The sequence below is a fragment of the Mus caroli genome, chromosome 3, assembly GCF_900094665.2.
Source record: "Mus caroli chromosome 3, CAROLI_EIJ_v1.1, whole genome shotgun sequence".
Taxonomy (NCBI): domain Eukaryota; kingdom Metazoa; phylum Chordata; class Mammalia; order Rodentia; family Muridae; genus Mus; species Mus caroli.
The window spans coordinates 89,161,618-89,175,305 of record NC_034572.1 but is presented as its reverse complement, the minus strand read 5'-3'; the positions used below and the strand labels follow the sequence as shown (position 1 = coordinate 89,175,305).

Here is a 13,688-nt window from a genome sequence, read left to right as displayed (position 1 = left end):
TCCATATCCTGAGTTCTAAGATTAACAGCATGAACCATCGTGGAACCCTGTTTCTCTGTTGGTGCTGCTGCTGCTGTTGTTGTTGTTGTTCCTTATTTATTTATTTATTTATTTATTTATTTATTTTTAAAGACAGGGTCTCATAAGGTAGTACAGGCTAGCCTTGAACTTGCTATGTAACATTGGATCCCTTTGAGCTTGAGTTACACTGTCTGCTGTGAGTGAGCACGTTGTAGCTGCTAGGAACTGAACTAAGGGCCTCTGGAAGAAGAGCCAGTGCTCTTAATTCTTGAGTCATCCCTTGGGACCGAGTCATTAACTCTACTACAGTTTCCCTCTCAGAATTAGGGTAATTTTTCTCTCCTTTTTCCTCCTCTTCTTCCTCCTTCCTTCTTTCCTTCCTCTTCTTCCTCTTCCTGTTGCTCTTGCTCTTCCTCTTTTTCTTTCTTCTTTCTTTCTTCCTCCTCCTCCCCCCCTTCTTCCCCTTCTTCCTCCTCCTCCCTTTCCCCCTCCTTCGTTCTTCCTTCTTCTCCTTCTTCTTCTTCTTCTTTTTCTTTTTTTGGTTTTTTGAGACAGGGTTTCTCTGTATAGCCCTGTCCTGGAACTCACTCTGTAGACCAGGCTGGCCTCGAACTCAGAAATCCGCCTGCCTCTGCCTCCCAAGTGCTGGGATTAAAGGTGTGCCCCACCTCTGCCCAGCTAGTTATATTCTTTATCAGATGATTAAACGTCTGAAGGGGCCCAGCTCCCGGCAGCAGGTACTAATACAAAGCTCTTCCCTGACAGGAGTGCACATATGGTCCTCTGTGCTGCTCTGAATCATCCCTGTTTTCTACATCGTTCCTAGGTTTAATTGCAATGTAGAGGACTGGTGTAGTCTACATTCTATCCAACCTTTTAGAAGGGCATTTGCGTTCCAGTGCTGCTTCTGCAGTTTTCCTCATGAATTGTGTGACTTGGGTTACTTGGTTTAGTTTTCTAAGATCAGGTGTAGCCCAAGATGACCTAAATTTGTAAATTTCTTGTTTAACCACTTACTTGGTGAGATTCCAAGTGTGTGCCACATTTTGTTTGTTTGGGTTAAGGGTTGGGAAGTTGAACTAGAGACAGGGTCTCTGTCTGGCCTTCAGTGTAAGGCAGTCTTCCTGCTTTTGCACTCTGGAATTATAGGCATGTGCTGCCGTGCCCAGACTTTGGTTAGACTTGATACCAGAACATTTTTGTAATTTCTTTCCTGTTTCTTAGACAACTTCATCAGCCTTGAAAGGTGCCATCCAGTTAGGCATCACTCACACTGTGGGCAGCCTGAGCACCAAACCAGAGCGTGACGTCCTCATGCAAGACTTCTACGTGGTGGAGAGCATCTTTTTCCCCAGGTACAGAGGTCAATGTCTCTGAGAATGTCCTAGACAACTTTCCTCAGCCTCGGGACAATTTTAAGGGTTCTCATCATCCCTTAACCTTGTTGTATATTTAGATAATGGGATTAGAGAGTTTCCACAGCAGGCTTTGCGGAGTGCTTCTGGACAGTGGAGTATCTTATATTACAAACAAACAAACAGCTCATTTATGCTAGTGAGCTGGCTCCAGCAACTAAGGTAAAGCCTAACAACCTGCGTTTGAGCCCCAGGACCCACATGGTGGATGGTTGAGGCCTGCAAGTTTTCTTCTACTTCAGCACATGTACCAAGGCTTCTATGCCTGGGCTTACACATACACACACTCGTGAGTTTGCGTACTGATTGAAAGAATGTAATTAGGGCCGGAGAGATGGCTCAGTGGTTAAGAGCTCTGACTGCTCTTCTGAAGGTCATGAATTCAAAACCCAGCAACCATATGATGGCTCACAACCATCCATAATGAGATCTAATGCTCTCTTGTGGTGTGTCTGGAGACAGCTACAGTGTACTTACATATAATAAATAAATAAATCTTTTTTACAAAAGAAAAAATGTAATTAAAAGAATGTTTTCAAAAATAAAAGAAAAAAATGGGCTGGAGAGATGGCTCAGTGGTTAAGAACACTGACTGCTCTTCTAGAGGTCCTGAGTTCAATTCCCAGTAACCACATGGTGGCTCACAACCACCTGTAATGCTATCTGATGCTTCTTCTGGTGTGTCTGAAGAGAGCAATGGTGTACTCATATACATAAATAAATGGATCTTTTTTAAAAATGAAGAATGTTTTCAGTGCTGGATGTATAGCTCAGTGGTTTAGAGCACCTACGTCTCTTTCAAAAGACCTGAGTTCATTTCCTGGCACCCGCACAACTCACAACCACTTGTAAGTCCAGTTCAAAGGATTGGACACTTTCTTTTGGCTTCCAAAAGCACCGGACATCCCAGGTGCATATCTAGGACAGCCAGAGGTGTTAAACAGAAAACCTGTCAAGAGAGAGAGAGAGACAGAGACAGAGACACAGAGAGAGAGACACAGAGAGAGAGAGAGAGGAAGAAGGAGGAAGAGGAGGAGGAAAGAAGGAGAAGAGGAGAGAAGAGAGAGAGGAGAAAGAAGAAAGAAAAGAAAAAAAAAAGTAGTACCAGGCATGTATATGGTGCATAGATATGCATGCAAAACACCCACACAAGCTGGTGGTGGCACACGCCTTTAATCCCAGCACTCGGGAGGCAGAGGCAGGTGGATTTCTGAGTTTGAGGCCAGCCTGATCTACAAAGTGAGTTCCAGGACAGCCAGGGCTATACAGAGAAACGCTGTCTCGAAAAACCAAAAAAAAAAAAAAAAAAAAAAAAAAAAAAAAAAAAAAAAAAAAACCCCACCCACACACAGAATAAAAATTAGGTGAGTTTGGTGATACCTTTAGTTCCAGCATTTGTGAGGCAGAAGCAGGCTAATTTCTGGGAATTTAAGGCCAGCCAGGGGTACACAGTGAGACCTTATCTCATACAAAAATCGACTTTTGATGGACTTACTGTATTGACTAGGAGTTAGTGTTAGTCTTGTGTCTTACTTGCTTATGTTGTGCCTTCAACGCACACATTGGCTCTTCGATCCCCACACATCACTCAGGTGTGGTGGGCCACCCTTTTGGCATCTGTCGAGGGTGAATTTCATGGGGACTGAGGACTGGTACTTTAAGGTTTCTTTATGTTTAACCACTTAGTGAAGGCAGCAACCTGACACCGGCTCACCATTACAATGACTTTCGGTTCAAGACCTATGCGCCTGTTGCCTTCCGTTACTTCAGAGAGCTCTTTGGCATCCGGCCTGATGATTACTTGGTAAGTTTCTAATTGCAGAACCTCTGATTCTAAGATCAGAGAAGTATTACAAAAGGAATTTCCTTCTTCTACCATCTTGCTCTAGTCTGTAAAATGGATGTGAATCTCCCTACATTTTGCAAGTGATGCAGGCCCTGGCATGTTTGACTCTTAATGTCTTCTCTCATTTTCAGTACTCCCTTTGCAGTGAGCCATTGATTGAACTCTCCAATTCTGGAGCTAGTGGTTCCCTCTTCTATGTGTCCAGTGATGATGAATTCATCATTAAGACCGTCCAGCATAAAGAAGCGGAATTTCTGCAGAAGTTGCTTCCCGGATACTACATGGTGAGTGAAGAATATTGGCAGAGGGGGCAGTCCTCAGCAGAGCCAGTGATAGTGCGCCCCCCACCCCCAATACAGGTCTCTCTCTGTAGCCCTGTGCCGCCACCTGGCTCCAGTGATTGGGAGTTTGCTCTTACTTAGAGGTTAAAGTCAAGACAGGATTTTTGTTGCTGGTTTTGGATTTTGGCACAGTGTCTGCAGTGCTGGCTTTGGACTACTGATCATTGAGTTTCTGCCTCCCAAGTCCTGGGTTTACAATTGTGTGCCAGCACACTGGATTTAAGTGGTGCTGGCATTGAACCCTAAGCTTTGTGAATGCTAAGCTGGCACTCTATGTTTTGAGACTGGGTCTTCCTGCATAGCTCAAAGCCTCTCCCCCCCCACCCCCCTCTCCCCGACAGGGTTTCTCTGTATAGCCCTGGCTGTCCTGGAACTCACTTTGTAGACCAGGCTGGCCTCAAACTCAGAAATATGCCTGCCTCTGCCTCCCAAGTGCTGGGATTAAAGGCGTGCGTCACCACTGCCCAGCTCCAAGCCTTTTCTTAAAGATGTATTTATTATGTATACAGTGTTTTGTCTGCATGTCAGAAGAAGGCATTATATCTCATTATATAGATTCATTATAGATGGTTGTGAACTGCCATGTGGTTGCTGGGAATTGAACTCAGAACCTCTGGAAAACCAGTATGTTCTTTTAACCTCTGAGCTATCATCTCTCCAGCCCTCAATGCCATTTTTTAATTCCTGGCTCTCTTGCCTTTGCCTCTGTGGTATCAAGATTTTATCTGGCTTAATGCTGTTTTCTTTGTAAATTCCCTTAGACACCTTGAAAGATTTTGAACAAATATATAGGTCAACACATTTTACCCAATCCCTTATAAAACATGGGAACAGTGGGTAGCAACTTTTGCCTTGAGTTTCACTGAAAATCAGTTAACCTGCCTACTACTTTTTCCTTTTATGCCTTAGAATCTTAACCAAAACCCTCGTACTTTGCTGCCCAAATTTTATGGATTGTACTGTGTGCAAGCAGGCGGCAAGAACATACGAATTGTGGTGATGAACAATCTCTTGCCTCGGTCAGTCAAAATGCATATGAAATATGACCTGAAGGGTTCAACTTACAAGCGGCGGGCTTCTCAGAAAGAACGAGAGAAAACTCTCCCCACCTTTAAAGACCTGGACTTCCTACAAGATATCCCTGACGGCCTATTTTTGGATGCTGACATGTACAGTGCTCTGTGTAAGACTCTACAGCGTGACTGTTTGGTGAGTTGCTATATTTTCCGCTATTTCAGACACAGAAATCACTTTCATCGGAAAGCCTTATAATTCTCTGGCATTGTGTCTATGGGAGCTGGAACTCAGACCTTTAGCTCCCTGTGTCCTGGGCTGAAATTGTTTGTTTGTTTGGGGGATTGTGTATATGGGGTGGGGGGGGGGCACAATTGCACTTTGCTGTGTATAGCACAGCTGAGCACAGGTGCTATCACCTGTGTACAAGTGTATGTGTGTGGACATGTAGAGTCCAGATCAGTATTGGGTGTCTTCCTTGATGGCACTCCACTTTACTTTCTGAGACAGTGTCTCAGTAAACCTCACATTCTCATTCTTTAGTGACCCTCAACCATAAAATTATTTTTGATGCTACTTCATAGCTGTTAAATTTGCTACTGTTATGAATCATAATGTAAATATCTGTGTTGTTCAGCGGTTACCCCTGTGAAAGGGTTATTTGACTCCCTAAAAGGGTCAAGACTCAAGTTGAGAATTTCTGGTCTAGACCATCAGCATTACCAGTTCCATTTCCTGTTCTTCCCAGCAGGCATTTCAGTGCCTCTGACCTGCAGAAGACTCTCTGTTTAGAGATTACAAGTAAAAGCCACTATGCCCAGCTTTCTAAACCAAACAGTGCAGACCAGAGTAGCCTCAAACTCAGAGATTGAGAGATCTGCTGACTTCTGTTTTCCCGTGCTGGGATTAAAAGTATACATACCACTCTTAAACACCAAGTTGCGCCACCCCCACCCTGTTTCTTGGGAAATACCTGGACCCTCCATCCTGTCCACCTCTCTGTGTTGCCCCATGTTACCCTTGTTTGTTCACTCTGTGCTGTTTCCTCAATGATGCCCTTTGTTTATCTGTCAATCTCCTGTTTGTCTATCTGTCTATGTTTCAAAGGCTAGACAACCACTTAACTAAATGAACCACGGATTGTTTTAAGTTACACTCAGTCAGTTGTGGCCAGCTGTTCCTCGGCCTTTCTTCTGCATGCCTGTAATGACACCCTTGGCTAAACTGCACTGTCCTGTGCGCCATGGGAGCTGAAGTGAGTGGACCCCTCTTCACCCTGTGCTAGGGTGTCAAACAGGCTGGGTGTCAGGTGCTCTCATGTCCTTGGTGTTGATACACCTTGCCATTACCATTGTCCTGCCCTTCCCAGCCTCTTTGATTGGCCACATCTGCCCTGTGCTTTTTTTCATATCAGCATTATCGAGCCTGATATGTGTGTTACTTTCTTTAGCCTTTTGCAATGGTCCTTTCTCACTTTATTTACCTGGTCTTACTTTTTATTTCTAGTTTGTTGTTTGTGAACCTATTTCAGTGATCTTTTTTAGGCTTCTCTATGGTCTTTTATATAAATATTTGTTCTGTTTTACTGTACTGTATTGCAGTTATTTTTACATTTGTATTCAGTAAGTGTTGAACTAAATTGAAACCGATCATAGAAAGTCGTCCCACACATCTTTTCTGACCCAGATCTGTCACAGTCTACTCCCCCTCCCCCTTTTTGAGATTGGGACTCAGGTAACCGAAGCTATCCCTCTTCTCCCTATGTAGCTAAGAATGACTTTGATTCTTGCTCCTTCCTTCATCTCCCAGTCACCATGCTCAGTTTATGTAGTGCTGGGAACGGAGCTTGGATTTCCAGCCATCCAGGCAACCACTCCACTGTCGGAGTTACATCCCCACCCTGTTGTCACAGATGTTACATCCCCACCCTGTTGTCACAGATGTTTGCCACAGTTTGGGTATATAGTCTGTGCACCTTGGAAAAGACAGTGTTCTGTTCTTTTCTAGCTTTTTTTTTTTTTAAAGATTTATTTATTTATTTAATGTATATGAGCACACTATAGTTGTCTTCAGACACACCAGAAGAGGGCATCAGATCCCATTACAGGTGGTTGTGAGGCACCACATGGTTGCTGGAAATTGAACTCAGGACCTCTGGAAGAGCAGTCAGTGCTCCTAACCACTGAGCCATCTCTCCAACCCCTTAGTCTTCTTTTCATAAGTGACAAAATGAACTCTAAAAAATCAGTCGCAACCGACCTTGGTGGCGCATGCCTTTAATCCCAGCACTTGGGAGGCAGAGGCAGGCGGATTTCTGAGTTCAAGGCCAGCCTGGTCTACAAAGTGAGTTCCAGGACAGCCAGGGCTACACAGAGAAACCCTGTCTCAAAAAACAAACAAACAAAAAAAAATAAGTCGCATTGCCTACTCTGATGGCTTGTGCCTGTAATTCCAATTACTTGGAGGCTTAGGCAAAAGAACCACAAGTTTAAGGATACCATGGGGAACTTGGTTAGACATTATTATTATTATTATTATTATTATTATTATTATTCAAATGGGAGAAAGGTAAGGAAAGGACTATAAATAAAGACCTACCAGAGTAAAAAGAGAGATGAAGTCAGTGAAAACCTGAAGTCTGACAGCTCCCAAATGTTGACGTTGTCCTTTCTCTCCATTAGGTGCTGCAGAGCTTCAAGATAATGGACTACAGCCTGCTGATGTCCATCCACAACATGGACCATGCACAGAGGGAGCCCACGAGCAATGACACACAGTACTCAGCCGACATGCGCAGACCAGCCCCACAGAAGGCGCTCTATTCCACAGCTATGGAATCCATCCAGGGCGAGGCTCGACGGGGCGGCACCGTGGAGACTGAGGACCAGTGAGTGGGCTTGGAAGCAGCAGCTGCTCACAGCACTTTTTCTTGAAGGAACCTAGCTTCTGGGAGAGTAGCTTTGATCTGACAGTGAGACCAACAGCACTAATGCTCATGGAGCCATTGACTTTAAAAGAATAGAAGAGGGAAGAAAAGTGTCCAAGTTTGTAGTATACTGGGGAGAGCTATCTAGGATGAAAAGATTGAAAGCGTTGTTAAGATCTAGAAGCTTAGGTGCGCATTATACATCTCATTCAGTTGTATTACGGCATATTACAGGCTTCTCTGCCAAAGGCCTCTCTCTGACTGTCTTGGGTTTGTCCACTGATTACAGTTACTAAAAGTTTCAGATGGTTTCATTTTTTTAGATGTCTTACAACATGACTGCCAAGGAAAGTGTCTTAATGGGAACAAATTAAGATACCAAAGTAACAGCATGTTTGTTTTTATAGGGGGACTGCTCCAAAATTGCTGTGTAGTGATTTTAGTCTTGATGGAGCTCTGTGGGAGAAGTACAGGAGGTTCTATGCATGCTCAGAGGGGCATAGTCTGGGGGATGAGGCAGCTGTTTAGTTCTTAGCACCATGTCCAGATTTGGCTGACGTTAGAAGCCTCCCCCTGTAGTAAACACATTTTTCTAACTCTTTTCCTTTGTTTCTCCAGCATGGGTGGCATCCCTGCCCGGAATAACAAAGGAGAAAGACTCCTGCTTTATATTGGCATCATTGATATTCTTCAGTCCTACAGGTGAGGGCATGTGGGTCACAGATTAGGACAGAGAGGACATGGCTGGCCACTCGTGGCTTTTCCTTTTATTGATGTATTTATTTTTATTTATTTTTTTCATTTTGGGAATATGTTTTGCATTTTGCCTATATATATGTACCACTCTAATGTCTGGTGCTTGTAGAGTGTAGAGAAAGGTGTTGAATCCCCTAGAACTGGAGTAGAGGTGGTTGTGAGCTACCTGTGGGTGCTGGGAACTGACCTAGATCCTCTCTCTTCAAGAGCAGCAAGTGCTCTTAACTGCTGAGCCACCTCTCCAGTCCCTGGCTGTCCTGGAACTCACTCTGTAGACCAGGCTGGCCTCAAACTCAGAAATCCGCCTGCCTCTGCCTCCCAAGTGCTGGGATCAAAGGCGTGCACCACCACCGCCCAGCTCCCCACGTACTTCTTTATAAAGTTCCTCATGATGCAAGAACCCTGAGTCACGGTCTGGTGACCCATGGATTTTAGGTGGGTTTATTCCTCTTCAGCATGACATGTCCTCTGTGGAATGCTTGGTCTGTCCTCAGGAGCACAGGGTGGAGCACTCCCTCTGCCTTGACTTTTGGGAGAAACCTTTGGGCTGAGTCATGCTCCACATAAGGAGATAGCTACAGGCACATTCTCGTTTCCACAGAGGAAAATGAGATCTGTGTTATGTGAAAACAAACAGCCTGTGGAAGATAGCGGCCATGACGTGCTGGTGAGGAGGTGTAAATGCTAGGCTCCGTTTTGTTCCCGACACATTTTCAGTACTGATGCAGACCGAATATTTAATATTTGATTTACTGATTATTATCTAACTAAAACTTTTTTTTACATTTATTTGCTTATTGTATGTGTTTGTGAGCATTTCTTCTACAGCCAGCATGTGGAGGTCAGAGGACAGCTGTGGGAATTGGTTCAGGTCATCAGACTTGGTGGCAAGCACCTTTACCCACTGAGCCATCTCACCAGACCTCTTACACAAGTGTGGCTATGCTTTCCCAGCTTTATCCGCCTGTTCCTCCAGCTGCCTTTTCTCTCTGGGTTTGTGGTTTGTCCTGGGTTTTGTTTTTGTTTTTCAGACAAGGTCTCCCGTTGTAGCTCCGGCAGAGCTGGGGCTCATGGTGTGCTTGGTGACAGGCGTGTGTCCCTGTGCTTACTAGGCCTTCTCTAGCAGTTGAACCCAGGGCCTCAGACATTTGCTAGTTTTCCCTGACTCTCAGGGAATTAGAAGCTGCCCTTCCCCCTGGCAGAATCATTGACTTAGCTAGAAGCAGCATTGGTCTCTGTGGACTAAGTACTACCTTGCCAGTTCTCTGGAAAGCCAATACACACAATGGATGTGTTTATCTGTTGAAGGTTTTCTGTTATCATGGTCTCTTTAAGGTCTCTAAAATAAATAATTATTATAGTCTTTCACATAAAAAAAAACAGTGTGTGATACACATTTTTCTTGGCAGGTTTGTTAAGAAGTTGGAGCACTCTTGGAAAGCACTGGTCCATGATGGGGTGAGTGTAATGTTAGCTGAAGGCCTTCTTCCCACTTCTCCATTTTTTTGCCATTTGTCCCCTCAGCAGTTTCTTCCTTTTTCTTTTTTTTTTTTCTTTTCTCCATTTATGGGTTTTAGTCCTCTGGTAGGGTTTCAATCTAAGAGAACATGCTCTTCAACAACACAGCCTTCTGCTGGGCCTCTTTTTCTTTGAGGTTGTGTCTCCTATTCAACAAGACATGGCCTCTTTCCTGCTGGGCCTCTATTTAACCCTGTAGCCGTGTCTTTGCTGGACCTCTGTTAACTCTGTAGCTATGTCTCCTCTTCAACAGGATACAGTGTCAGTACATCGTCCAGGCTTCTATGCTGAGCGGTTCCAGCGTTTCATGTGCAACACAGTGTTCAAGAAGATTCCCTGTAAGTGGCTTCTACCAGATGATCCCCCAGTGGCTCCCTTCCCCCAAGAGATGGGGGGCAAGACACCTCTGTCAGGGAGCTGCCAAGGCCAGAGGCCTCTCCTGCTCTGCCTACATCCTGTGAGCGCTGCTTCTCATCCTTGTGTCAGTCACTGTCTGTCCCAGTCGTTTCCGCGTTGCTGCTCCCCCCTGGCTCTCCCTACATGTATCGTCGAGGTGAGGGCTATTTCTGGGGAATTGGTGGGACTGGAAAAAATGGTGTAGCTGTGGATGTAGACTATGTGTGACACAGGATCAGATGCCTAGAAGTAGACTTTTATGTAGGAAGGGCTGGCAAGGATGTTAGCCATCATTTTCTCCCACGTCCAGGCGTCAGGAGTTTTCAGATTAGTCCAAGTGGTTGAAGCCTCGCTGATGACTGATGAAGGAGTTTTTAGTCATTCCTGCAACTTTCTCGATCCAGAAGTGCCGCAGTGTTCCGTTTTGAGACTTACTATTAGTGACACTGGCAGATTCCAGGCGCTGCTCCTGTGCTCTCACCATAGGCAGGAGTTGTTCCGTAATGATGTGAAGAAGACCTAGACATTGCAGACAGGCTACAAGGTGCAGAAAGCTGTCTTCACAGTGAAGCAGCAGTGGACATTTCAGTGCTGCATGCTAGGAAGGGGTAGAGATCATCGCCATAGGGTTGACTGGGTGATGCTGATGAAGAACAAGAACATTCTATCAGTGAGAGCCAAGCAGAGAGTACTTTGTGTATGTGTGTCACTTTCATCTTTGCAAAGTGAGGTGACTCGACCCTCTTCTCTGGGTAGTGCTTTGTAAGCCTTCTTTCAACACTAACCCTTTTTCTGCCTTTGCTCCAGAACAACTTTGGGTACGTGTTGGTGTCTGTCTTGGTGACGGTTTCTGAGGCAGGTGCTAAGTAGGCTCTTTCTCTCCCTTTTGAAGTGAAGCCTTCTCCTACCAAAAAGTTTCGGTCTGGCCCGTCTTTCTCTCGGCGATCAGGCCCCAGCGGCAATTCCTGCACTTCCCAGCTGATGGCCTCTGGGGAACACAAAGCACAAGTGACTACAAAGGCGGAAGTGGAGCCAGGTCAGCTCAGGGCTGGGGTCCCCTCACACTGGACACTCTCCTGCTTCTGAGCCTTGTGTTCTCGCCCTAGGACCTCTATACCCCATTTCTATGCAGTAAAAACTAACTCGCCGTGTTGGTTTGTTTGGTTTAGTTTGGTTTGGTTTTTGTTTTTTTCCAGACAGGGTTTCTCTGTGTAGCCCTGGCTGTCTTAGAACTCAGTCTGTAGACCAGGCTGGCCTGGAACTCAAGAGAGATCAGCCTGCCTCTGCCTCCTAAATGCTGGGATTAAAGGCATGCGCCACCACTGCCCAGCTATTCTTTGTTTTGAGACAGGGTCTCACTGTAGCCTAGGCTCTCCTAGAATTCACCATGTATATAGCCAAGCTGACCACAGCCTCATGGCCCTCTTTCCTCAGCCTCCCAGGTCCTGGGTTTACTTAGTGAGTCACCATGTCCCTGAGTCACTATACATCTTCCCCTGGTTTTTTTCTGATCATGAAGTCTTTGATTTATTGATTCATTCTTTATTCATTGATTTTTCTTTTCCTTTTTCTACAGATGTACACCTTGGGCGTCCTGATGTCTTGCCTCAGACTCCACCTTTGGAGGAGATAAGTGAGGGTTCACCTGTTCCTGGCCCCAGTTTCTCACCTGTAGTTGGACAACCTTTGCAAATACTAAATTTGAGGTTGGTTTCTTGACCTGTTACTCCAGATAGTCTGTTTTCAGGTAATCAGGAATCTTTGTTTTTATGTATTTCAAGAGTCTATGATGGCTGGACATTGTGGTGTGCTGGGGAGGCATGGGCAGATGGATCTCTTGAGTTTGAAACCAGCCTGACATACATAGTGAGTGCCAGAACAGCCAGGGCTACATAGAGAGGCCCTCTCTAAAAAGAAAGAGAATTTTTTGTTTGATTGGTTGGATTTGAAACAGTTTTCACTCAATAGCCTAAACTATTTGGCAGCCCTTCTGTATCAGCCTCCTGTGTCCTGGTATTGCGATCATGTGCTGTCATACCTGTTAACAGCCATGCATTCAAGAGGCAAATATAACATGACTTAATTTTGTTACCTAGTATGTTATCTATTATATCACAAGTTTTTACCACACTTAGTGGCTTAAAATAAAAAACATAACTGGGTGTTCTGGGGTATACCTTTTGTCTCAGCACTAGGGAGGTAGAGGCAGGAAGATCATAATTAAAGGCAAGTCTGAGCTATATAAGATCTTGTCTCAAAAAACAAAGGTAGAGCTGGAGAGGTGGCTCAGCACCGACTGCTCTTCCAGCAGTCCTAAGTTCAAATCCCAGCAACCACATGGTGGCTCACAGCCATCTGTAATGAGATCTGATGCCCTCTTCTGGTGTGTCTGACAGCTACATATACTCACATACATAAATTTTTTACAAAAAGAAAAATTTTTTTTTTAAAGATTTATTTTATTTATTATATGTAAGTACACTGTAGCTGTCTTCAGACACTCCAGAAGAGGGCGCCAGATCTCACTACGGATGGTTGTGAGCCACCATGTGGTTGCTGGGTGTTGAACTCTGGACCTTTGGAAGAGCAGTCGGGTGCTCTTACCCACTGAGCCATCTCTCCAGCCCAAGAAAATATTTTTTAAAAAATCCCTATGCCATAGTTTCTTGGGTTAGGAGTCCAGATTTAGCTTGTGTAGGTTCTTTTGGCTAAGATTTCTCATGAGATGGTAATGAAGCTATTGTTCAGGAGTAGGATCATGTGCTCAAATGGGAGAATGTCCCTCTAAGCTCATTGATGTGCTTATTGCTGTTACTTGGCTCCTTGCTGGTACATGGCTGAGGATACCCATCTGTTTGATGCATGAACCGACCTCTTCACTAGGTAACTGTGAACATCGCTGCTAACTTCTGTGTGTGTGTGTGTGTGTGTGTGTGTGAGAGAGAGAGAGAGAGAGAGAGATGTCTAAATAGAAACTATAGAATTTATAGACCCTAATCTTAGAAGTGACAGAATGCTGTCAGCCGTGATGTGTTTTCATTAGTGACAAGGCTCTGAGTGCTGACAGCAGGGGCCTCGGGAGCCATATTGGTTGGCTTTGAAAGGCATGCCTGCCTCTGCAAGCTCAGCCCCAGCATTACAGGTGAGGTGCTGCACCTGGCTGAGGTTCAGTTTGTCCTCAGGCACGGCAGACAAGCACTATTGCCTCTGTGCTAGGTTTCCATTGGAGGGTTTGTTAGGGTAACAAAGAAGAATTTGTACTAATTATTACATAATGTTACTTCAGAATTTAGCAGTTAGAAATAACAAACACTGTTGACTTGTCTCCTGTGGGTCAGGAGTCAGGTGACTTAGCTGGATGCCTTGGGCTCAAGTGCTCTCCACTAGTTACAGTGAGCCTTGGGCAGGCAGGGCATCTGTATTTTGTTTTGTTTCTTTTTGTTTCTTTTTTTTTT

At 44.8% G+C, this 13,688-nt stretch overlaps 1 protein-coding gene across 3 annotated transcripts in view; it reads left to right on the top strand.

Annotated features, from left to right (window-relative positions):
• Pip5k1a (phosphatidylinositol-4-phosphate 5-kinase type 1 alpha) overlaps nt 1-13,688 on the top strand; it is a 47,846-nt gene that overhangs the window by 30,330 nt on the left and 3,828 nt on the right. For 2 of the 3 annotated variants that reach the window (XM_021158186.2, XM_021158185.2), the window contains exons 4-13: nt 1,246-1,376; nt 3,123-3,240; nt 3,414-3,566; nt 4,533-4,832; nt 7,319-7,524; nt 8,182-8,265; nt 9,729-9,777; nt 10,091-10,175; nt 11,126-11,269; nt 11,810-11,939. In XM_021158186.2, coding sequence (XP_021013845.1) covers nt 1,246-1,376; nt 3,123-3,240; nt 3,414-3,566; nt 4,533-4,832; nt 7,319-7,524; nt 8,182-8,265; nt 9,729-9,777; nt 10,091-10,175; nt 11,126-11,269; nt 11,810-11,939 — 1,400 coding nt within the window. Of the gene's footprint in view, nt 1-1,245; nt 1,377-3,122; nt 3,241-3,413; nt 3,567-4,532; nt 4,833-7,318; nt 7,525-8,181; nt 8,266-9,728; nt 9,778-10,090; nt 10,176-11,125; nt 11,270-11,809; nt 11,981-13,688 lie in introns of all 3 variants that reach the window. The other variant, XR_003836204.1, reaches the window with a different exon arrangement.